Source organism: Myotis davidii, unplaced genomic scaffold (assembly GCF_000327345.1).
Source record: "Myotis davidii unplaced genomic scaffold, ASM32734v1 scaffold209, whole genome shotgun sequence".
NCBI lineage: Eukaryota > Metazoa > Chordata > Mammalia > Chiroptera > Vespertilionidae > Myotis > Myotis davidii.
The window spans coordinates 1,523,212-1,546,909 of record NW_006300047.1 but is presented as its reverse complement, the minus strand read 5'-3'; the positions used below and the strand labels follow the sequence as shown (position 1 = coordinate 1,546,909).

The following is a 23,698-nucleotide window of genomic DNA, read 5'->3' as shown; positions in this document are numbered from 1 at the left end:
TACAACCTTCAAGGAGTCACGGGGGCTTGCTTGCCACTGCAGTGCCGATTGTGCTAAACTCTGCTTCCCTCATCTCATTACTTGGCAGCTGTGCCCTGCCCTCCACCCTGGCTGGACTCACAAGAAGAAACATCTGTTATCCCCAAACCCCACTCATTCAAGGTCATGGTGAAGAAGTGACTTTGTCTGAAGGTTTGAAGGGTTGGTACATCACAGCCTGGCAGATCCCCGTCTTCAAAGTTTGTCAGTCATTCTCCCTAGCGCCCCATCCCAACAAGGACTCTGCACTGGCAATGTCCTCATGAGGAGCTGATGACTCTTCTCCCTAGCTGGCTGAGTTCCAGCCTCTGAAACAGGTTAGTCTGAGAGGGGACAGCTTAGCCCTTTCTTTGTCTTTGTCAGTCCATGTCTTCAGTGGTCTTTCAACGATCAAACATCTATTGAGGGTATTACGCTAGACACTTGTCTCACAACAATTCTTTGTGGGGAAAGTATCACACCAAAAACTAAAGGACATCTACATATAAAATCTTTATTACAGGCAATATTGGTCCATACACTACACAATACCGACAGTACAAGTTTAATCTTTCAAAATCATCATTTAAACAGCAAAAGACCAAGAAATAAAATTTGAGTCAGCTGATTATTTTTCAAAATATTCTCAATGCATTTTTATCCTCGGTTCCCTTATATAGTGAAACATTCAAATAGAGAAAAATACCCCATTTAACTAGTGTTAAATGGTTATTTGGCTTAAAATCTGAGTTAAGAAAATCCTTTTTAGCAACCTACATACAGATAAGTAGCAAACTTTATTAAAAGAAATTCATTCTGCTTAAAATGTGTAAAGAATTTCATCCGTCATGTGTTCTGATTCTAGTACAAGTATTTAATCTCTCACCATCATGGTTCTGATCTGAAGGACCATCTCAAGGAATCGTCCTAGACATAACCCTATCCTCTTCCCCAACACACTTCATCCAAAAATCTGTTCAACAGACGGCGACCGGGAAGCAGTCACTTCGCCATTTGATGCCAATGGTGCTGTGAGAGCACGGCCAAACCTGTTAAACAGCCCTTTTCCTACCTACTGTGGTTGCTGCTCAGGAGGGAGGATAGACGCCAATACAAGCAGAAAATCTGCAGCTCCTCTGCTACGTTCCTTAGAACACTTTCAATTTTTCTGGTCAATGCTCTGATTAGGTAACATACATAAAAGCCAGCATATTAGTTTAAATCTTTAAACAAAAAACTATATTTTCCAAAGTCATTATCATTTGGGGCAATTAAGTGATCTTTCCTTGCTTTGTTGAGCTTCATCTTTAGGGCATCTCTTCTTTCTTCCCATTCATGAAGTTCAGCATTTCCATGTGCAAATTTACAGCTGCTCCCTTCTGTGCAGGTACCATTCATATACCTGTCAGGACAAATCAGCTTTGTAAGTGTCCACGAGTTGTTTATGAAAATCTTAAAATGTACGCTTTCCTAACTTTATGATTTGCATTCAAAATCTTAAGCCTAGAAAAATGGATATTTTACAGCCTTGACACCCATAATAGAGAAGCTAATACTTTAAACTATTTCAATGAATTTAATGAATATTATTATTTTTTTGCTACAATTCAAACATTTTCTTAAATGTGTCTTTATATAAATTGATTAAATGAACTTTTCCTGATTTTTGTAATCTGGTTCAAACAAAGAACTCATTAAAAAAAAAAAAGATGAAAAACACTGTTTAAATGGGAGTAGGGGGGACTACAATCCTTCCTGATGCAGGGCAGGGAAATCAGAAGTGACACTGAGTAAAAACTGCCTCAGATAATTTTAAGTATCACATGGATCTAAATTTGGAAATTAAATATCAACAGTGTTTTAACAAAATGAGAAGCAATTCAAAATTATCTCGTTTGCCATTGAAAAATTTTCTGCATAAACACAGGAGTGACACATTCTCCTTTGACCCCAGTAAGTTTCAGATTTACACTTGAAATATTTAAAGGTAGTTTCAAAATTGATGAACATCTACAAGAAAAGCTGTGGTAAAAGGTTAGACAATCACGGCTGGGAACTCAAAAATGGTCTGGGGGATAATGGGAGGAAAACAAGGGGGACACCTATAATACTCTCGACATTAAAGAAAAAAAAGTGCTTTTTACAGCAACTGTAAAAGAAAAATTGGGCAAACTCAAATGAACACACTAATCTTAAGATATTTCAAACTGGTATCAGCAGACAAGTAAACCTTTTCCTGTAACCACAGAAGAGTAAAGAAATGTTCAAAGAGCAACTAAAGCTTTGGGTCCAAATCTAAGCCAACAATATTAGAGGACTTATCACCCAGATAATCTGTCTACTGACATAATGACCATCAAAAATATGTGAGACCAGCAGTTTTCATGTGGGAAATTGAAGAAACCTACCTATCACAAATACTAAAATATCCTGTTGGAAAGCGATGCTGCCAGCAGTACTGGTCGTCTTCCGTGTGGAAAACCTTCTCTTTGTGCTTCTCTGAGGAGATGTGGCCTTGCCACTGCTTCTCACTGTTACAGTTCTTCCCACACATCCAGCAGTGAAAGTCCACCTAAAGAGCACAAAGACATGAACCCCTCAGCAGGGTGTTGTCTGTGTGTCCCTCACACACGGACCAGGCACCAGGAAGACTAGAAACCACCCAAACTAATGGGGAGCCCATCTAGTGGGAGAACCAGGCAAGAACATAAAACGCAAAGTAAGAAACGGGACCAAGGAAAGGATGCCCACACTGCGAAGCGTGCCCTAACACAGGCAGCAGAGCTCGGGGGCAATGGCTTCAGCCAGGTGTCCAGGAAGTCTCCAGCAAGGAGATGACAGGAGCTAGTTTGCAAACAAGGATGTCTGTTGGGAGGACAAGGGGCCCGGTTCGAACAAGGATTCTGGGAAGGAGTAACACCACAGGAAAAGCAGGGAAAGCTCAAGGCTCGCCAGCTGTAGAGAGACAGCAGCAACTGCGTTCAGTGTACATGAACAGAAGCCCTTACTATGGGCCAGGATTTGTGCCTGCTGGGAAGACACTGCCCCTGGGGCACACACCTACAGAGAAGGCACTTGGCGGGGGGGGGGTGCAAGCTTTAAGTGTCTGAGTAGCATTTCCCAAATGCCCTGTGTAAAAATCATTGCAACACTGGATAAGAACAGACTCTGGACACTTCCATGAGATTCTGACTCGATATATCTGGGACACAGATGAGAATCTATCTTATTAAACACCACAGGTAGATCTCATGCCCCAGCAAGTGTGGTGGCCCTGCTCTGGGAACCCAAGGAGGACTTAAGAAAAGGTGGCATGGTAATCAGAGCTAATCCTTGGCAGAGAGGGCAGATTCACAGGCTGTAACATAAGCAGAGGCGCAGGGCAAGGCCAGGCCACGATGTGACCTGGATCAGACTGAATCAATATGGAGAGGAGCCAAAAAACAAGTAGCACAATTACGCATGCATTTACGTCAATTTAAAAAGTACGCCAGGCAGAACTATAGATTCAGAATAAATATGTCAAAGATATGTACGCATGGCCTGGAAAAATACACACCGGATCTGGGCCCTCTGGGAAGAGGGACAAATGGGGTTCCAACTTTATCTGTAACCTTTTATTTATTTTACAGAAGCAAATACAATAAACTTAATATCAGTTCATTTAGGGTGGTGGGCTCAAAATAATCATTATATTATCCTCCCCAGTTTTCTGAAAATTTTAAGACAATTATAGCAGTAAAAGACCACAGGTAACTTAATGTTTCTATAGAACCCTGGAAGCAGAGGCCAAACTTCAGGCAGGTAAGGATGGAATGGGGAAGAGGGGAGGGCCCTACATTTCCTGAGCACCTTCTGTGGCTTAGCACCGAGATGAGTGTACAGACTCATTATACTTTACTTCTCCATCATCACAGCCCCGCTCGGAGATGGTTAATAATCTGCCTAGGCTAGTAAGAAAGGAACTTAGACTTGAAATTCTCTGGTTCCCAAGTCAGAAAAAGGATCAAGGAGGGGATTTTAGAATGAAGAGACTTGAGCTAAGAAAGCAGCAGGCCACTGGAGAGCGCAAAGATGAAGATACCAGAAAAGGGCAGGGAGTGAGTGATGGAGGCAGGTTTTAGAGAAGGTGGGAGAACAAGAAAGGTTCATTCTACGGTTTAGAAGCAATGGAGAGGTGACACAACCAACAGTACGTACAGTAACTTCAGCATAATCTGTCGGCATGTGAATTTGTTTTCCATTTTCCTTGTTGGACTGGCTGGCTACATCATCACTTTTTTCATTTTTTTGACTCTTTAGCCAGAGTTCATAAAACTGCTCCATATCTTGTACTAAAGAAAAATAAATCACTTTCAGCAACAAAGATCTAAACATACCATTTAAATAAACGCAAGATCATGCACGCTTTTTGTATCAGTCAGCATACATTTTCAGAGGAAAAGCGAGAGGCCGAATGGAGACTGATTATATTAGACAGGTAGAGCCGGTCCACGTCCAAGCAGCGGGTGAACTATCATGGGCAAGAATCAAACTCAGCACTGTTAGCCCCCAAACATTAGTTTTCAAGATTAATGAACTCCTCCCTGCATTTGCAAGACACTTTGGTTGGGGTGTTTACAATTCAGAAACCATGATAAGGGCATCACTGAAAACAGAACAAAAGCCGGTGCGCAGCTCCACGTTGCCCACATTAAACACTGGTTATCATTGCCGTAACCACACAAGCGACTTACTCAGCTTGGGGGAGCCCGGAGCTGAGAGCTCCTCACTGCTTACTGAGAAAGAGGAGAGCATACTACTATTGGACCGAGATTCTGACTCTGATGGGAGTCCCTCAGTTAAGCCACGGTCCCCGAGGACCGACCTGCTGGGGTACAATTTACAGCACCACCGTGACCAGGTCCTGGGAAGTGGCCGCAAGTGGCTGCACCTATGTACAAACAGGTGCATTACTGTCAAGTGCTAAGACCAGGTTTCTCAACCCCAGCACTGTGACATTCTGGGATGGATAACACTGCCGTTGGGGGCTGTCCTGTGTGCACTGGAGGATGTTTAACAACATCCCTGGACTCCACCTACTAGATGTCAGTAACACATTCCCAGAAGTCATGACAATAAAAATGTCTCCAGATACTGCCAATGTTCCCAGAGGGGAGAAGGGTGTGTGCCCAATTTATCCCCAGGTGCTGTTATGTCCCTACTCTAAGCAAGACAATGAGGAGGAGTTCCATCCACATAAGCCACTGAATTTTGACGTAGTTGAAGGTGACAGGCTTAAATCCAATTAATTCTTGTAATCCAGAGACTGCAGATCTTAAGCAGTCCGTAACTTGCCATTGGTTAAGATTACTAGTAAAGAACGATGATCCTGCCGAAACCGGTTTGGCTCAGTGGATAGAGCGTCGGCCTGCGGACTGAAAGGTCCCAGGTTCGATTCCGGTCAAGGGCATGTACCTGGGTTGCGGGCACATCCCCCGTAGGAGGTGTGCAGGAGGCAGCTGATTGGTGTTTCTAACTCTCTATCTCTCTCCCTTCCTCTCTGTAAAAAATCAATAAAATATATTTAAAAAAAAAAAAGAATGATGATCCTTGCAACAAAACATTTTCTGGTCAAAAGTGAAAAGTTGTCTGAAGCTCCTTTCAAAAACTCCCACAGTAAACTAGAAGTGTGACCAAGATACACATTCTCTCCTTGCCTTTGAATCTGGGCCTGTTCTACCGCTAAGGCCTCCTTGGAAAAACCTCCAGTTCTAATCTGCTTGATTCAGGGAGTGACTATTCACAGCAGGAGATGATCTGATTTAAGCAGTTGTGGAAGGACTGAACTCCCCAGACCATTACTCAGGAATACATCTACCACACTGAAGGATGCAAACCTAGGTCTCTGTATCCAAATCTGACCTCAGCACAGATCAGATGTCAGATTCCGCTCCACTGATAAAACGGTACAATTGTCTCAGATGCAAACTGCTTTCTGCTTTCACGACAAGCTGGCGTATTTCCAGAGAGGAAAGAAACTTTCAGGCGAGCTAGATTTCATGGATATCAAGGCCACAATTAAAACATCAACTTACTCCCATTTTCCTTCATATAAGTCCACACTTCTCGTTCCTCAGGACTATGAGCAAAAGAGCAGTTTCCAACATATTGACACTTTTTCCCAGAAGCAATATGATTGCACAGCTGTATTAAAAAAATATGAATATAAAACATAATATACTTAGTAAAACTGCCTAATTTTTACATTTAAGCAAAATAAGCATTTTTATACATGCTAATGCTGAGTAATACAATTTTAAAATAAAACTGATTTGACTCTACTCAAAGTCACTGTAAGCCCAAAATACATGAGATGATATTAAGCTTTCCATTTCAAACATTTTCAAGAAAAAGAAAATATGGAAAGAAAATATGGAACTGGAAATTCACTTATTCAGAGTGTCTGCTTTCAACACAGTGGAACATTTTTATCGCTGAAGGCAGATCTCTGGCCCCTCAGTCTGACAGCTCCTACTCTCCCCTACCTACGACCCAGGATGCCTCCTTTCCAGCACCTGGAAAGCAGTTAAGAAGCTGTAGACTACTCCAAACGTACTAAACAGTGTCAAAAAAAATTTTTGGGGGGACATTTAGTTTCCTAATAACCAACACTGACAGTGAACCTTGGCCATCATTCACTAGGTATACATTTTCTGAAGATGATTATTACGCTAACCAGTCCATCCAGTTACATAGCATTCAAACAATATCTCTTTTTACAAAGTAAATACAATGATGTTGGTGGGGAAATAAAGTGATCAGCACAATGCAGACTTCCTAGGAACCTTGACTATGAAGAACTAAGAAAACCTCCATCAGCCCTGGCCAGAATCTCACTTGGTTAGAGTGTTGCCCCAATACACCAAGGTTGCGGGTTCAATCCCCAGTCAGGGCACATATGAGAATCAACCAATGAATGCATAAATAAATGCAGCAAATCAATATCCCTTCCTTTCTCTATTTCTCTCTCTCCCTCTTCCTCTCTATCTAAATCAAACAACAAATAAGAATTTAAAAAGAAAAAAGAGCCCTGGCCAGTTCTGCTAAGTGGATAGAGCATCGGCCTGCAGATTAAAGGGTCCCGGATTCGATTCCAGTCAAGGGCACATGCCCAGGGTACAGGCTCAATCCCCAGTGGGGGCGTGCAGGAGGCAGCCGATCAATGATTCTCTCTCATCACTGATGTATCTCCCCCCCACCCTTCCTCTCTGAAATCAATAAAAATATATTAAAAAAGAAAACCTCCATCACCAAGAGCTCATTCTTAAATATCAAGAATAAACTTCTCGCCCTAACCGGTTTGGCTCATGGATAGAGCGTTGGCCTGTGGACTCAAGGGTCCCAGGTTCAATTCCGGTCAAGGGCATGTACCTGGGTTGCGGGCACATCCCCAGTAGGGAGTGTGCAGGAGGCAGCTGATCGATGTTTCTCTCTCATCGATGTTTCTAACTCTCTATACCTCTCCCTTCCTCTCTGTGAAAAATCAATAAAATATATTAAAAAAAAAAAAGAATAAACTTCTCTGCACTGGCCGGGTGGCTCAATTGATTGGAGTGTCATCCAATACACCAAAAGATGGTGTGTTTGATTCCAAGTCCAGTATTAAAAAAGAAAACCTCCATCACCAAGAGCTCATTCTTAAATATCAAGAATAAACTTCTCGCCCTAACCGGTTTGGCTCATGGATAGAGCGTTGGCCTGTGGACTCAAGGGTCCCAGGTTCAATTCCGGTCAAGGGCATGTACCTGGGTTGCGGGCACATCCCCAGTAGGGAGTGTGCAGGAGGCAGCTGATCGATGTTTCTCTCTCATCGATGTTTCTAACTCTCTATACCCCTCCCTTCCTCTCTGTGAAAAATCAATAAAATATATTAAAAAAGAAAACCTCCATCACCAAGAGCTCATTCTTAAATGTCAAGAATAAACTTCTCTGCACTGGCCGGGGGGCTCAATTGATTGGAGTGTCATCCAATACACCAAAAGATGGTGTGTTTGATTCCAAGTCCAGGCACATACCTAGGTTGCGGGTTCGATCCCCAGTTGGGGCTCATACAGGAGACAACCGACAATGTTTCTCACATCAATGTTTCCCTCTCTCTCAAAAAACCAAAAACATCCTCAGGTGAGGATTTTTTTTTTAAAGCAACCTATTAAAAAAAAAAAATACACTTGTCTTTATAGAACATAAATCCTAGCACAACTGTTAGCTTATCTTGGTTCATTTATTTGTATTTCAATAGGAGCTGGCCTTATATATTAGCTTATATAATATTAGATGCTTAGCATCAGTTTTTGTTAAAAATCTAAAGCAGTGCCCTGAACACTGTTCATTTTCTCCCCTTGGACCAAGATCAGTGACCCCCTCCTCTTAGGATCTTCTGTATTCAGCAGTCAATAAAACATTCTGTGACTGACTATTGTATTCTTTTCCCAATCAAACCCCAGTAAGTACTTAGGCATTACTAGGGAAGCATTTACCATAGTCTTTAAAGCTCAAATAAGCAGCAAGGAGAAGAGAAGACAAAGGAGAAGGCTGGCCACTTTGCTGGGTTTTTATATAATACCATCTCATATAATCTTCCCTGTAATACAATTATTCCCATTTACAGAGGAGCTGACTGAGGCGACCAGAGCCCTTGTGGCAGACTCTGAAGCCTTCTTTCCACCTTAGGACACTGCCTACATACATATACACAGAGTATTATTTCCTCTTTTGCAAAAAGGATCCCTAAGCAATACCTAGTATGGAAGAAAAAGAAAAGGAAATAAGCTACTGTAACATCATACAGCAGTATACCACCTCCGAGACTTCAGAGTAACCAGTAGTCCTAGGCAGCTGCCTCACGAACTAGAACTGTTCTCAGGTAACTCTGTTTTAACAAAGTATTTAAGGAATTTACCCATAATCTCCACCATCTTTTAAAGCCCAAGATATCAATGGTTCCAATAAGCCTTCTTCCCCTCCTACATTAACCCATGGATTAAGTCACCCAAATCTATGAGTCTGAAACCACTGTTGATCAAACACACCACTTCTTCCAAGACTGACCTTGTAACCAGTATAAACTTTACAACTGCAAGGTACTCTGGGTGATGGGAAATTAATGTCTCTTCCTCAGCTCTTTCTGACTAGTCAGAAAAGGAGGCTTCCTTTACCCAGGGCACTGTCCATCAACTCACTGCTGACGTCCCTCCAGACTCTCTCCACACCACTCCCATGAAGAGAACAGTCCAGAGCGACCTCACAGAAGACCGTGTAAGGCAACAGAGGACACAGAGGTGAAACATGCCACCTCGTGAACGAAGCACTATCCTGACTCTAAGCTGGCCTGGCATTTTCACTCTAAGGGTTTTTGAGAAACAAGTTTCCTCTAACATTGAACATGTTTCCTTTGGGTTATTTTTAGAAGGTCCTGTCAGGTGGGGTATCTTTTAGTTAGTATCCACTGCTTCAGTGAAAGAAACAGGCATGATTAAAAAACAGCTCATCCACAGCATTCATAACAACACAGAAAGCCTTGGGTTTGATAGCAAAGCTGAGGGATCAAATTTAAATGAAACTCTCTTCCATTCCCTCCCAAAAGTAATTCATCTGACAAGTTAAATCACGCCCAGAAGTCTCTCTTCCTTGATTCTCTATTAACTTTTTCCAAGTAACTCCTAAAATTCCAATCCATCTGAAAACTGTCCCAGAATCATACAATTAAATACTAAAGGGAAGGAAGGAAGAGAGGACCATTTAAATTTCATTATTTATGATGAGCATTATTTAAAGGGAGCCAATTTTGATCTGAATTACTACTACTTTCTAATAATTTGAAATGCCTAATTTAAAAAAAGCGGCTTAAAAATTACGTATGTACATCAAACTGTAAAGGCATTTGTTTCTTTGTGGGGAGAGGACGGATGTTCATCCACTTCTTACGTTCAACAGACATCACTCTCATCGCACGGCGATCTTTGGTCCACCTAAGAAAAATGGAGTTCAGAAAAAACAAAGACACACTGGCAAAAGGCATCATATAAAGGGACAGGTACGCAGTTTGTACCTAAAGGACCAGAGATTTTTTTTCTCAACCCTTCTAAAAGAAATGCCTTATGATGCTGTCATTTCTTTTCCTGTTGATATCTGTAAATACACATTCCCTACAAATCCTAAAGAATGAACTGATAAAATATACGAAAAGTACTATTGAATTTTGTTGAATTCTTATCTACTAAAGCCTAAAAAAATCTCTTTCCTTGTGCTTTGTAATTACTCCTAAATTATCTACTTTCCTCTCCCCTCTTCAAAGTCTTAATCTTTTCTCACACATGATTTTACACCTATGAAACAGATCATTATGAAATAGGTATTTTTTTCCACACACACGCTACTTACGAATGCCTTGCTTTTGCACTACAATATTTTCTGTTTTTATCTGGTTCAATGACTTGACCATTTCTCAGACACTGAGCACACACAAATTTTATCTTCATATTAAGAAATCCAGGCATTATTTGATTGCCAGATACCTTAAACAATTAAAAGATCAGTTTTAATTTTAACAAAAAACCCGTTTTCTGAAAATAGCAAATCGCCATGCTTTTTTTTTTTCCACAATAGCATACAATATAGGATATCTCTTTTTGTCTGGTTCGATGATTATTAAAAGATCAGTTTTAATTTTAACAAAAAACCCATTTTCTGAAAATAGCGAATCGCCATGCTTTTTTTCCACAATACCATACACTATAGGATATCTCTTTTTATCTGGTTTGATGATTTGACCATTATATATGATGTGATAACTAAATCTCCAATTCTCCACCCACATGCAAGAGAATATGACAAAAAGCAGATTAAAGATGTCAAACCTCAATTTATAAAAATAAGCTTTGGAATTGATGACTGGAAGTTTTTGGGGGGGAGAGGGAATAGATGTGCTAGATGGAAAATAAAACTATATCCACCTTTTTTTTTCACATTAAGAATTCCTCAACTCAATAGACATTAAGAAAGTAACGGACTGCAATATGAACTGCCTCTGCTAACAACTAACATCCATTAGACCATTCCAGAAAGATCCCAAATGCAGAAAGTACACAAGATAAAAATACCTGAGCTCCAGGCATATTTGCTTCCAAATTTTGCCAATATCTTTTAGATTCTTGGGCAATAGCATCATGTGAGATACCTGGGAAATGTACAAGCCTTCCTTTAGGTTCTCCATGTATTAACAGCCCACCAATCAGGTCACAATCAGACTCAGTTCCCTAATTATCCCCAGCCAGTGTAATCTATCACTAAGGAGGAATGAACATCACATGACTCTTTTTCAAAATGGAATATTTACAAATAGAGCTCCTGGTGCTTTCCCAGGAATCTTCCTCACAAAACCATACTACATGCATGAAATTTGTGCCAGTAATTAACTACATAAGAACATACTAAAAATAAGCCACTCTGAAAATGAAAAGTAACGGCATAGTTTAAAAGCTCAGAGCAAAATCATCGGGGATGCCACATCAGAGTGAGAGAGAAGAGGCTCTGAGACTGTTTCCTTCAAGTCTAGACTGCTCTTGAGACATGTCTCAATCACACCCAAAGACACCTACCTGTTTCACTCTGCAATATCCAGACTTTCAATTCTACAAGACTGTGAGCATAAAAGCACTCATCTTCCCTTAAACAGCCGTATCGAACCTCATGTCGACACAAATCAAGCTGACACTGACCATGAAAAGAACGTATTTTAGAATATTTTACTGTTGTCTCTCGCAAAATGTGGACAAGGCACCTAAGATGAAAAGGGAGTGACATTTTAATATCATCTGCCATAAATTTTAAAAATATATATATAGAAAATGTCCAAGTTTAGACTAGAAATACATTTTAAATCTTTATCAGAAAAAATAAATTGCTGTATACAATTGTTGGATTAATTGGGGGAGAGGGGGAGATAATTATAGGTTAAGTCATAGAACACCTAAATCCATGTCATGAGCAACTGAAAGTCAATAATGCTTTTCTATACTAAGTAATTTAGTAATTCATTTAAGAACTCCTGGCAAAATTTACTAACAGACATTTAAAAAGAGTCATTATCATTCAAAACAGCAAAAGAAGAGGGAGGAAAGCCTGAGCGGATACTAATCTGGTTTCATTTGGAGCAAAGAAAAGAATCTGTTTTGTCACAGTAAAAATTAGAAACTAGCAACATACTTATTGTCTTGAAACTCATGCTTTGTAACCGGGTGAGAACAAGAAGTAGAATTGTCCTTATTTCTTTTACTGATCATTCTAGGTTTATGATCAAAACATTTCTGGAACAGACAGAGAAGACAAATTATCACAAAAACATAATACAAATTATAACTTCTTACGCAGAATATCTCTTAGATTCAATATTATTACATATTTATACATTACATACTTATACCAACTAATATTCACATTAATCTCTTGGATAATAATAGAAGCTACCATTGCCTTATGAATGCTTTAGCAGCACCTGCACTAAGTAAGTACTTTATACTTCTGAGCTCGCAAGTCAGAAACTATCACCAATTTTACAGCAGAAAATAAGGTTTGGAGACAGCACCTCACAAAGGAATATAAATTCTCCTAGATGCTCTTGCAGAAGTTTGAATACAGTAAGGTGGACCTTTCCGTTGCCACCAAAGAAAGCCTCTCTACTGAATGCCCCTTTCCGCTCCAGCGTCCAGACATCTATCTCTTCTTGGCAATAAGCAAATGTGCAGTGGCCTGAATATCTACATTCCTCCTCAGCAGCAACATCTAGAAAGACAGAGAATTAAGACATTTATAATGTGGACCACTGGTTTTTCAAAACCAATGAATACTAAATACATTTAGGGCATCATTTGAATTTTTATAACATTCATGGAGAGTTTCAAACAATGACACCCATGTAACTATCCAGAAATGGTATTAACTCTTAATAAAACAAAAACCCAGCACGACAAATAGAAATTTTTTTTTCCAGACAGGGAAAAAAAGCCTTGATATGCTCATGTACCGTACCGAAGTTTAAAAAATCATTTAGAAACGTTCAAATGTTGTTCAGATGAAGTGGCTTAACAAAATAAAAATACTAAGTCCTTTCTAAAGCAGCGTAAAAACAATATGTTTTCTTTCAAAGCCTTAGGTCAGTATTCTGATTCTGTTTAGACCAAGCCACAGAACTTAAAGTTTGAGACAGTTTCTGTTTAAAACCTGTTCAAAAGTCCTGTTTTCATGAACAGCTACACCACAAAAGAAGTTTAAAACCAAAGTAAAAATAATATAAACGTCTTAATCCAAGGAACTTGCCCTTAACTCTTAACATTTTTAGTAACAGCAATCCTGAGACCATTACAATAAATGCAGCATATCATTTGTCACACTAAGTAATTATAATACTACATACCTTTACATATATAATAAGGTCCTTCATAATTTGTTTTTGTTGGTCTGGGGCGTATTTTTTTCCATGATTTATCTTCAACATTCTTTATCCTACCAATTAAAATATCTTTCTTACATTTATGGTCTGAATCAGCAAGGTAAGTGAAATCCATTAACTTAGGGCCTGAAAAAAGATGTAAAAAAGATTGTTCATATGCACAAAAAGTGTCATTTCATTTTACAGGCACATTTATAAGCAGATGTGAGCAGATTCACTGATTACTAAATTCCTACAAAAATCCCATTTTCATAACATCAAAATGAAAACAAGACACTGAAGTAACTTTTTACTTTTATGGTGTTTGGTGAACAACACATAGTTCTTTTCAATACCAGTCATCCCATATACCCATATTTAGGACAGGAATTCTGATGGCTCATAAAGAACAATATTAAACATAAATCTCAGGAAAAAATGAATTGGGAAATAGAGTATGTTTCAACTGAGAATAAATTGTTTTAAATCACTTAATTTAGGGATGAAGATAAGAAATAAACCAAGAGCCCTGACTGGTTTGGCTCAGTGGATAGAGCGTCGGCCTGTGGACTGAAGGGTCCCAGGTTCGATTCCAGTCAAGGGCATGTGCCTTGGTTGCAGGCACATCCCCAGTGTGGGGCGTGCAGGAGGCAGCCGATCGATGTTTCTCTCTCATCGATGTTTCTAACTCTCTATCCCTCTTCCTTCCTCTCTGTAAAAAATCAATAAAATATATTTAAAAAAAAAAAGAAATAAACCAAGATAAAGTACTTTAATTTCCATAAACATTATACCATATACTGGTCTTATAAAAAATTTCTTGTTCTCGCTCCATTTGAAAATGACCAAGTTCTTAAGCATATACTTAGAACATAAATAATTTCATAAAAATCTCAGTAAGCTTTCAAAATCAGGTAAATATTCTATTGCATATGATTCTATAAAGAAAATTACACCAAATCAGAGAAGAGACTTTAAATTAAGCTCCAAAGGCCCCAAATCAATAACCGTGGCTTCTTTAGAAAGAATTCAAACAGGGGCTGAAAAGTCAAACAGCTGATGTTTGCTACATGTATTTACAAATTCCTGAGCACTCTCGGGTTACTAGTTCAATACTGTCTGCTGCTTCGGTCGGTCCTGACCTGATTTTACAAAACAGATCTGACAGGCTTGTCTCAGTTCATGGGTTCCTTCAAGGGGATGTCTTGGGGTCACTGATGAAGGTGGTTTTGTAATTGTACTTCCAAAGGAGTTTCCAAAGTCATTTCTAGGGTGACTTGAAATTCCCAGGAAACTCTCAGAAGCAAACAAACTTCCTGGTCCATTCATCTGCAAGAATGAAAAAAACAAAAAACGACAAACAGCCAACAAATATTGATTGCACTATCATTAATGCAGGAAACAAATTCTTCTGAAAAATAAGGGATTCTTCACAGACTAAAGTCTGTATTGTTCTGTCCCTTAAAAGGTTTTATTTTAAAAGGCTTCTTTGTACATTTTCCTCTCTTTGGGTCTTACACCCCCCCCCCCCACTTTTTCTGACCCTTCATGAGTTGTTAAATGTAATAGGTAACTGTTCTGTTTCATAGCAAGCACATCTTACATGCCCTGATCTTATACAGTTGACCTTGAACAACATGGGGATGAAGGCGCTGACCCCCACAGTCAGAAATCCGCATATAACTTCTGACTCCACAAAGATTTCAATTGTCCAGCAGTATCCTCAGGAGACTGGTTCCAGGAACCCTGAGGATGCCAAAATCTGAGGATATTCAAGCTCCTTATATAAAATGGCCAGATCAATGCACACGGTCAGCTTTCCACATTCACCGACTCCCAACCTCAGTTCAAAAACAGTACAGGTACTTATTAAAAAAACTCACAGTTCGAACCCGTGTGGTTCAAGGGTCAACTGTACTTCCCTGTTTTGTTCACTCTGTACTAAAGCCTCTTACACTGTCTGCAATGGTGGTTAATTCGCTATGACAGATCCATCTTAAACACAGAGCATTTATTACTGGATGTTCTAAAAGAGTCTTATTCCAACACTATTTCCCACAGCACACACAAAGTTTAGGGAGACTGTCTCGTCCATTCAAATAGCTCAGTCACTTAAGTAAAAGACCTTTTTCCAATTTAACTGATGTATTTACAAAAGAGGAAGTGGCACTTACAAGTAAAAGGGAAGAATTACTGTTGTTAAGCGATGTTCCCTCTCTAGAAGTTGAGGTGGGCAGATCTAAAATAATAAAAAAACTTCAACAGACCTTTTCATTCTAATCAAGTAATAAGAACATCAGGACTTAGTAACTGACTATGGCTTCCCACGTTATTGTCCATCCCAATTCCTAGGAGCCTTCTTGCTCCAGATTGACACTCAAAGAGGGCTACGGAGTTTTTCCTTTCCTCTAGAAACCAAGGATATAAAAAAATCCTTAGATAAAAATAATTTAAATACAAAGCTATTTTCAGAGATAGAAACTAAGGCAGAGCCTACCAAGTGAGACTTAAAAAAAACACCGAAAAGCCCTGGACTGTTGTGGCTCAGTTGGCTGGAGTAACATCCTGGAACCGGAAAGGTTGCAGATTTGATCACAGGTCAGTCTGGCACATACGAGAGGCAGCCAATTGATGTTTGTTTGTCTCTTTCTTTCTTTCTCTCTCTCTCTCTCTCTCTCTCCCCCATTCCTCTCTCTAAAATCAATTTAAGAAAGACTAAGAGCCCGGCTGGCGTGGCTCAGTGGTTGAGCATCAACCTATGAACCAGGAGGGCACGGTTCGATTCCCATCAGGACACATGCCCAAGTTGTGGGCTCAATCCCCTGTGTGGAGCATGCAGGAGGCAGCCAAACAATGATTCTCTCTTATTCTTGACTAGAGGCCCAGCGCATAAAAATTCGTGCCCTTGGGGGGACCCTCAGCTCGGCCTGCGCCCTCTCACAGTCCGGGAGCCCTCAGGGAATGTCCAACTGCGGCTCGGGCCTGCTCCCCTGTGGCTGCCTCTGTGGAAGACGTGGCTCCGGGACCGGGAGAGTGCTGCTGCCTCTCCTGCTGCCCCTGCAGAAGGGGGGGTACCGGGACCAGCATGGCTGGGCTGGCAGCTCAGGCTCACTGGCCCCGCCCCCTGCCCACTGGTCATTCTGGCAGGTGGTTCTGGAAGGTCTTTCCAGTCTAGTCTAATTAGCATATTAGCTCTTTACTATATAGGATGTTTCTATCTCTCTCCCTCTCCCTTCCTCTCTAAAATCAATAAAAATACATAATAAAAAAAGACTGCCCTAACTGGTTTGGCTCTGCGGATAGAGCGTCAGCCTGCGGACTCAAGGGTCCCAGGTTCAATTCCGGTCAAGGGCATGTACCTTGGTTGCGGGCACATCCCCAGTGGGGAGTGTGCCGGAGGCAGCTGGTTGATGTTTCTCTCTCATCGATGTTTCTAACTCTCTATCTCTCTCCCTTCCTCTCTGTAAAAAATCAATAAAATATATTAAAAAAAAAAGACTAAGAAAATAATTCATATTCAATGGGAAAAGAGCCTCTACTTTTAAAAATATGAAGCACGAACTCACTATAACATTAAGAAAATTAGTGAGGTTCAATTATTTTCTTTTTCTTAATCTACCACTCTATTTTCTCCCTGCCATTTGTCTTCCACAAATTTTAGTTTCTTTCATTGTCAATCTTTAAATCAATTATTTTGATTTTTCTTTAACCACACATCAATACCTCAGAAATATGATGATTTATATTAGTACTATTCTTGAAAGTGTTTATTAACCCTGGGATTACAGAAACAGAAGTCCGACCAAACACTGAGCAATCCCTGTAAAACTAAGGCATAGTTTACTGAGCTGAGTGGTGCAGCCTGAAATAGATCTAATTGTTATTATTCTGAACATTCATCTTAAATTAGTTTTAAATATGTATTTGCCCAGTTCAGAATTTAAAAGGATAGCCTGTCTTTAAGACCTTTCGGGGTACACCTTTCTTGGAGAAAATGTTGAAAGTCATTTCACCTCCTAAAAACAATAGACACCCAGCTTAATAAGTTATCTTATAAAAAACCCAGTGCCACATACATTCCTGTTCTCCTTTGCTTCTTGATCTCCCGAATGGCACATTTAAGTCAAGGGGAATTTAAAACTGAAGGTTTTATTTTTATATTTTCAGCTACAATGAAGATAATTCAAGTACAACTACCAAGGGTTAAATAATTGCCAAACACACACAAAAATAAAAATAAATAACTGCCAAATATAAATTGTCATTTTTAGAAAATGAACCACAATTGTTTACACAAATGGCCCGATTCTTACCTCGTTTGGATTCACTCAATGAAAATGAATTTAAAGAAGAACAGAAATCTTCGAAGAATGAGGTCAAAGGTGGATACATCTCTGAGAAGGAAGGTGGAGGGGCATACCTCGCACCAATGGGCAAGGTGCTCAACAGAGACGCTGAAAAGGGTATGCTAGGGGTGACACTGGCTGTCGGAAGGGGTCCTCTGACTAAAGCTGATGGCTGAAAAACACACAAAAGATCTGATGACAATCCATGGATCTCAGTTCCAAGTTAGCTGAGCTGCTTTTAACATTCACATATATAAAAACAAATCATTACACGGGGTGATAAATTAAGTAGAGTTGAAATCAAAATCAAAACTCAGTAGAAGAGTCTAACCTACAGAGCTTATTATTTTTTCTGTTTTAAGAAAAAGAACTGAAGAATGAGAAGTCCTCATCCATAAAACTTATTTTGCTTTAAATATCAAATGCCTATTCTTTGTTCAAATTTTAAATTTACCCTTTTCATAGATACGATTCCAATAGGAGTTGAAGAAAAATTGGCTAATTACTAGAGAGTATATATCTTTTTTATTTCAAAAATTACCAAATTAGCCACTTCTCACCAAAGAAAGACAAAAATAATTTACAAGATAAGAAACCCAACGTTCAGCAGATAGGCAATTCTGAAAATATCTAACAGGTTATTTTGCCATTTTTATTTATTATTTTTTTCTTTTTTTAGTTTCTTATATTGCCTTTTCTTTTTTTAAGTAAGCCTGCCTTAATTTTTTAGAAGAAATGACAAAAAAAAAAAAAAAAAACAAGAAGAAATGACACTGAACATTACCATAACAGTTTCATTAGTTTCAGGGGCGGAATCAAGGAGGTCATCTATTTCCTCTCCAAGGACCATGTCTCCATCGTCTACATAAGCTTCTGGCATCGTGAAGGGGATCTTTCCTCCATTTGCCAAAACTGTTGATGGCAGAGAGCTCTCTTCCACTGGCAGTGGCAAAGCAGAAGATAAGGGCATAACGGAAACTGAGGCCAGCTCACTTCCAACGTGGTGAGAAAAACCGGATGCAGGTACAGAAACAATAGGAAGGGTTTCTTGCTTTGGAGTTAATAAATCTATAACATAGATAGAAATGTACTCAATCATTTTCAGTGTGTGTACATAATACTAATGTTAATAAACAATAAGATGCCCTGGCTGGTTTGGCTCCATGGATAGAGCGTCGGCCTGCGGAATGGAAGTTCCCAGGTTCGATTCCGGTCAAGGGCATGTACCTTAGTTGCGGGCACATACCCAGTGGGGAGTGTGCAGGAGGCAGCTGATCGATGTTTCTCTCTTGTCGATGTTTCTAACTCTCTATCCCTCTCCCTTCCTCTCTGTAAAAAAATCAATAAAACATGTTTTTAAAAAAACAGTAAGAGAATATAAAGAGCAATGATAAAAACAAATAAATACGTAGATACAATAGTAAAAGCAATTCAAGTAAGAGTAAATGTAATTCTAAAAATAATTTGTTTCTCCCAGGCATACATCTATTCATTTGAGGAAATATTTCCTTCTTTCTCAAAATGCCTGGGCCCCTTATGAGCAGAGCTGTTAAGATAGTGGTAAGGCCTTAGGGGGCATTTAATGACTGCTTACTGATATCAGCATTATCAATCACATGCAGGCTCAGACAGGAGCATAAAAGTGGTTTTCAAAATTATTCTTGCATACTAACAACCACATAAAAATCTCATTTGACAACTATAATACATATAATGTCTAAAATGGGCACTTTTCAGATTAAGATGACATAGAAACACATACCTGGCTCGATATCTTCAACAGAACATTTCAAAACCTAGAAATTAAACCAAATAATGAATCACAGTATTTTCAGGATTCTAAACTATAAAGCAATCTGTAAAACTCACTGTAAGACACTCCCAATCACTATCCAAGAAATGAATGGAACATGTAAATCGCTGTAGTGAGTGGTGTCAAACAGTGCTGGTCGGCCAGCAGCACCACCTGTCTGTTCTGTGGACCAGTATTTCTGACAGGTTCAGGAGCTGCCAGTTCCAGAGCTAGGAGCCTGGCCGCCACCACTCCCAACTCCAAGTGGCCACTAGCAAACTAAAAGCTCCAAAACTTACCTATGAAAGAACAACTTGCTAACTGTGCTTATCCCAAAGACTCCCAAAATTATTTATTTGGCCTATACCACTTTTTCTAACAAAACCTAACATCTCTGAATACCCTGAAAAGTGTTTCATCAGACTTCAGGAGATGCTGGGTAAGAGGGAAAGGTTCTACTCAAGGTGCCTGTTTTCTTTTCACAGGACAGGAAGCTCAAGCCAATAATGTGTCTGAGAAATAAAAAGGTCTCAAAAACAGACACAAACTAAACATATTAAAAGCGAAACTGCTAACATGCCTATCTTTTCTTCTTCATTTTCATGTTACGATTTTTATAGAAGTAATAGCTTTACCTTGGTAGCCCTGTCCCCAGGAACTGATTTTAATGACTGCTGAAAGAAAACAAAGACGAGAACTTACAAATAGAATTGACTCCAGGTTACAAAACAAAACGAGAACACCCGATGAAGAGAACTCGGCTTACCTCAGTTCTAACATATGCTTTTCTTATTTTAAATCCCAATTTCTGAGCTAGTTCTTGAGTTAGTTTTATTACATGTTCATCCTGAAACAAGTGAGAATATATAATGAATGGAAAGTTATTATTTTACTACCTGTGAAGATTAGGCAAAACTTTTGCCTATCTTTATATATAAAAGCCTAAGCGACTGTTGCAACCATTTTACAACTGGAACAAAACTACTGGAACAACCGGAATGATTTGTCAACCAGTCGTTATGATGCACACTGACCACCAGGGGGCAGATGCTCAACACAGGAGCTATCCCCTGGTGGTCAGTGCGCTTCCACAGCCAATCTCCCGCAGCCAGCCAACCTCCCGTGATCCCTCTACCCCAGGCCGCTGGCCAACCTACTGCAGTCCCGATCTAGACTGGGCAAGACAGCCCTGAATGGCCCTGATCACGACCAGGCCAAGGGACCCCACCATGCATGAATTCGTGCACCAGGCCTCTAATATAACTTATAACTTACAAACCTATATAACTGTAACTTATAGCTTATATTCTGTCAAAACATTTGCTTTATCAGTAATTAGTCGACACTGAAGCAGGCTGATGGCTGGTTGGAAAATGTAACTCTTTATATGCCATATATCCACAAGGAATTAATAAAATGGTAATGATATAAACAAATGAACAAAAATACAAATCCCATACCTGAGGCACCGCTAAGGAGCACTTGGCTACTGCGTCATAAGCCTCTCTGTATCTTCCCAAATTACTTAGAGCCTTAGATTTCCGATACAGAGCTTTGCAGTTACTGGCATTTAAACTGAGGACTTTATCACAGTCTTCTATAATTTTATCAAGGAAACCCTGGTGTATAAGACCAAATATAGTTAGCAATCAAACAATCTTGCACTGATGTCTTCCTGTAAATAAATGCAAACACTTTAAGACCCCAGCCTATTCCCCTCCTTTTAAACTCCAGGTTAGCAGTATTATTTTTCTTCTTAAAATTATTTTCAGCATGAGATTTCCAATACATAAAAGTAGAAAGAATATCATAAATACCCATGTACCCGGCACCCAGATCAGACAAAGGTTAACATCTGGCCATAAAGGCCACAGATCTTCAAGAAAGAAAGCTTTCTAGACATGACAGATGCCTGCAGGTGTCACTCTCCTGTCCTATTCTCCTCCTATCTGTAGTTTCCCCTTGGTGGATCTCATTAAAATGTCAAATGAAAATGTAACTCCCAAATTGCTAGACAGTGAAAAGGAACAGATTAGAGAAAACAAAATAAATAGCAACGAATGTTCATAACAAAGAACTAGGACTAGGTGACAACATGGGTACCTTTCTTATTTTCACGGGTAAGTTTTACTGAATGTCCATACTGAAAATTATAGGCACATCAAAATATTGATTTCTAAGAAAATCTGTTAATTCTTTTGAAGGCTAGCTACCTTTTGGGCTAAAAAATCTACTAAGAGGACTGAATCTTGACTAAGAAGTGAATTGCTTCCACAAGTATCTGACAGACACACTTATCTCTGAACACTTGTATCTTATCTCCCTGGGCTGATTTTATTTTTATTTTTTTAAGGTGACACTCCACCCAAAGGCATACTCAAATGGGAGTCTCCATAGATCAGTAACTAAGAAACAAATTACTTTAAAAATCTCTAAACATTTGCCCATAACTGATTTTTCAAAATTTCAGGCAACTCTAAAAGCAGTTAATAACATCTTTACTTAAAACTGAAATTAGAGCCCGGCCTATGTAGTTCAATGGTTGAGCATTGACCTATGAACCAGGAGGTCACGGTGTGATTCCCAGTCAGGGCACATGCCCCGGTTGAGGGCTCGATTTCCAGTCAAGGGCACGCAAGATCCAGCCAATCGATTCTCTCTCATTAATGTTTCTCTCCCTCTCCCTTCCTCTCTGAAATCAATAAAAATATATTAAAAAAAACAAAAAACACTAAAATTAGCCCTCGCCAATTTAGCTCAGTGGATAGAGCATCGGCCTGCAGATAGAAAGGTCCCAGATTCACCTGTTAAAGTCTCCGTTGAGTTACTTATGTGTATACGGTATCAACAGCGGTAAAGAAATATAATAAAATGCTCGATAAATCACAATATTGGCTAGATATACAGACTGGTATACATATTCAAATACAAATGAATATACATATTCATATACAAATAAATAAGCATTCTTCTCTCTGCACACTAAAATCACTTATGTCTGGCTCAGTTTAAATTAGCATTTTGCCCATTTTTGAATAAAAAAGTGTGTGGGTCAAAAACTGGGCTCTGATGGGAGCATGAGTGTGTGTGTGGGGGGGAGGTTGAGGGTTAATGGGGGGGATGAGGACACATTTGTAATACCTTAATAATAATAAAAAAAAGAAAAAAAATTGTATGTCCATCATAGCACCATAAAAAAAAAAAAAGAAAAATGCAGCAAAAGCACCCAGTAAATATTTGTCCACATTTCCAACTCTGGGCCTGGGATACATTCCTACAGGTGGACACTCTAGGTCAAACAGAATGAGACTTTTAAGGCTTCTTACCAGTATTTCTAAACTGCCTTCCAAAGGCAGTAACAACAGATACTTTTGGTGGTTTCCTTTATAGCAGTGGTTCTGTGCATTTAATTTGCAAAAGACAACCAATAGATGTGTTTCTCTCACATGATGTTTCTCTCTTTCTCTCCCTCCCTACTTGTCCAACCCTCCTTTCCACTTTTAGAAAATCCATGAAAAAAAAAAAGAAAGAAAAATCAGTGGAAAAATATGCTCAGGTGAAGATTAAAAAAACAAAACAAAACAAACAAAAAACACCTAAAATTAGATATTGACTTATTAATGTATGATGTTGAAACACTGTTTTAAAAACCGCAACTCACCATATTAGAATAGCAAGCAATACGATTTATATGCAGTTTTTCAATGATTTCTTTAGGTATTAAAATTTCTTCAGACTTTGCATAATCAGCTATATTCAAAGCTTCCGTGTACTGGCTCATTGAGCTGTTCCAATCACCTTCCCGATAAACATCATTTCCTTCATTAAAAAGATTTCTCACAAGAGCACGTAAATATACCTAAAAAAAGAAAGTCACCACTTGAAACCATTTAAGGAACAAGTTGGGTACAAGTAAATTTTAATTTTTGTATCTAAAACTTCAGAGGAAATAATTTGACAGAGCAAGAAGTACTGTTGTAAGAAATTACAAAATCCAGGCCACTACCTCAGTGTGGGTTTCATCTGGCTTGCTTTTTCAAGAGAAAAATTCAGTGTTTAATTATTAAGAAAAAT

The 23,698-nt window shown here is 39.2% G+C and overlaps 1 protein-coding gene across 3 annotated transcripts in view; it reads right to left on the bottom strand.

The window, feature by feature from the left end:
• Window positions 1–512: 512 nt before the first annotated feature.
• The window catches only part of ZC3H7A (zinc finger CCCH-type containing 7A), a 37,180-nt gene continuing 13,994 nt past the window's right edge, over window positions 513–23,698 (bottom strand). For 2 of the 3 annotated variants that reach the window (XM_006776281.2, XM_015572135.1), the window contains exons 4-23: window positions 23,286–23,483; window positions 21,085–21,243; window positions 20,391–20,471; window positions 20,260–20,298; window positions 19,595–19,628; window positions 18,617–18,900; window positions 17,800–18,004; window positions 15,661–15,725; window positions 14,629–14,815; window positions 13,472–13,633; window positions 12,644–12,840; window positions 12,265–12,365; window positions 11,658–11,839; window positions 11,160–11,236; window positions 10,441–10,574; window positions 9,923–10,028; window positions 6,096–6,204; window positions 4,219–4,352; window positions 2,427–2,590; window positions 513–1,420 (exon numbers count right to left, since the gene is read on the bottom strand). In XM_006776281.2, the coding sequence (XP_006776344.1) occupies window positions 1,231–1,420; window positions 2,427–2,590; window positions 4,219–4,352; window positions 6,096–6,204; window positions 9,923–10,028; window positions 10,441–10,574; window positions 11,160–11,236; window positions 11,658–11,839; window positions 12,265–12,365; window positions 12,644–12,840; window positions 13,472–13,633; window positions 14,629–14,815; window positions 15,661–15,725; window positions 17,800–18,004; window positions 18,617–18,900; window positions 19,595–19,628; window positions 20,260–20,298; window positions 20,391–20,471; window positions 21,085–21,243; window positions 23,286–23,483 (2,808 nt within the window). In that variant the 3' untranslated portion in view covers window positions 513–1,230. The remainder of the gene's footprint in view (window positions 1,421–2,426; window positions 2,591–4,218; window positions 4,353–6,095; window positions 6,205–9,922; window positions 10,029–10,440; window positions 10,575–11,159; window positions 11,237–11,657; window positions 11,840–12,264; window positions 12,366–12,643; window positions 12,841–13,471; window positions 13,634–14,628; window positions 14,816–15,660; window positions 15,726–17,799; window positions 18,005–18,616; window positions 18,901–19,594; window positions 19,629–20,259; window positions 20,299–20,390; window positions 20,472–21,084; window positions 21,244–23,285; window positions 23,484–23,698) is intronic. The other variant, XM_006776282.2, reaches the window with a different exon arrangement.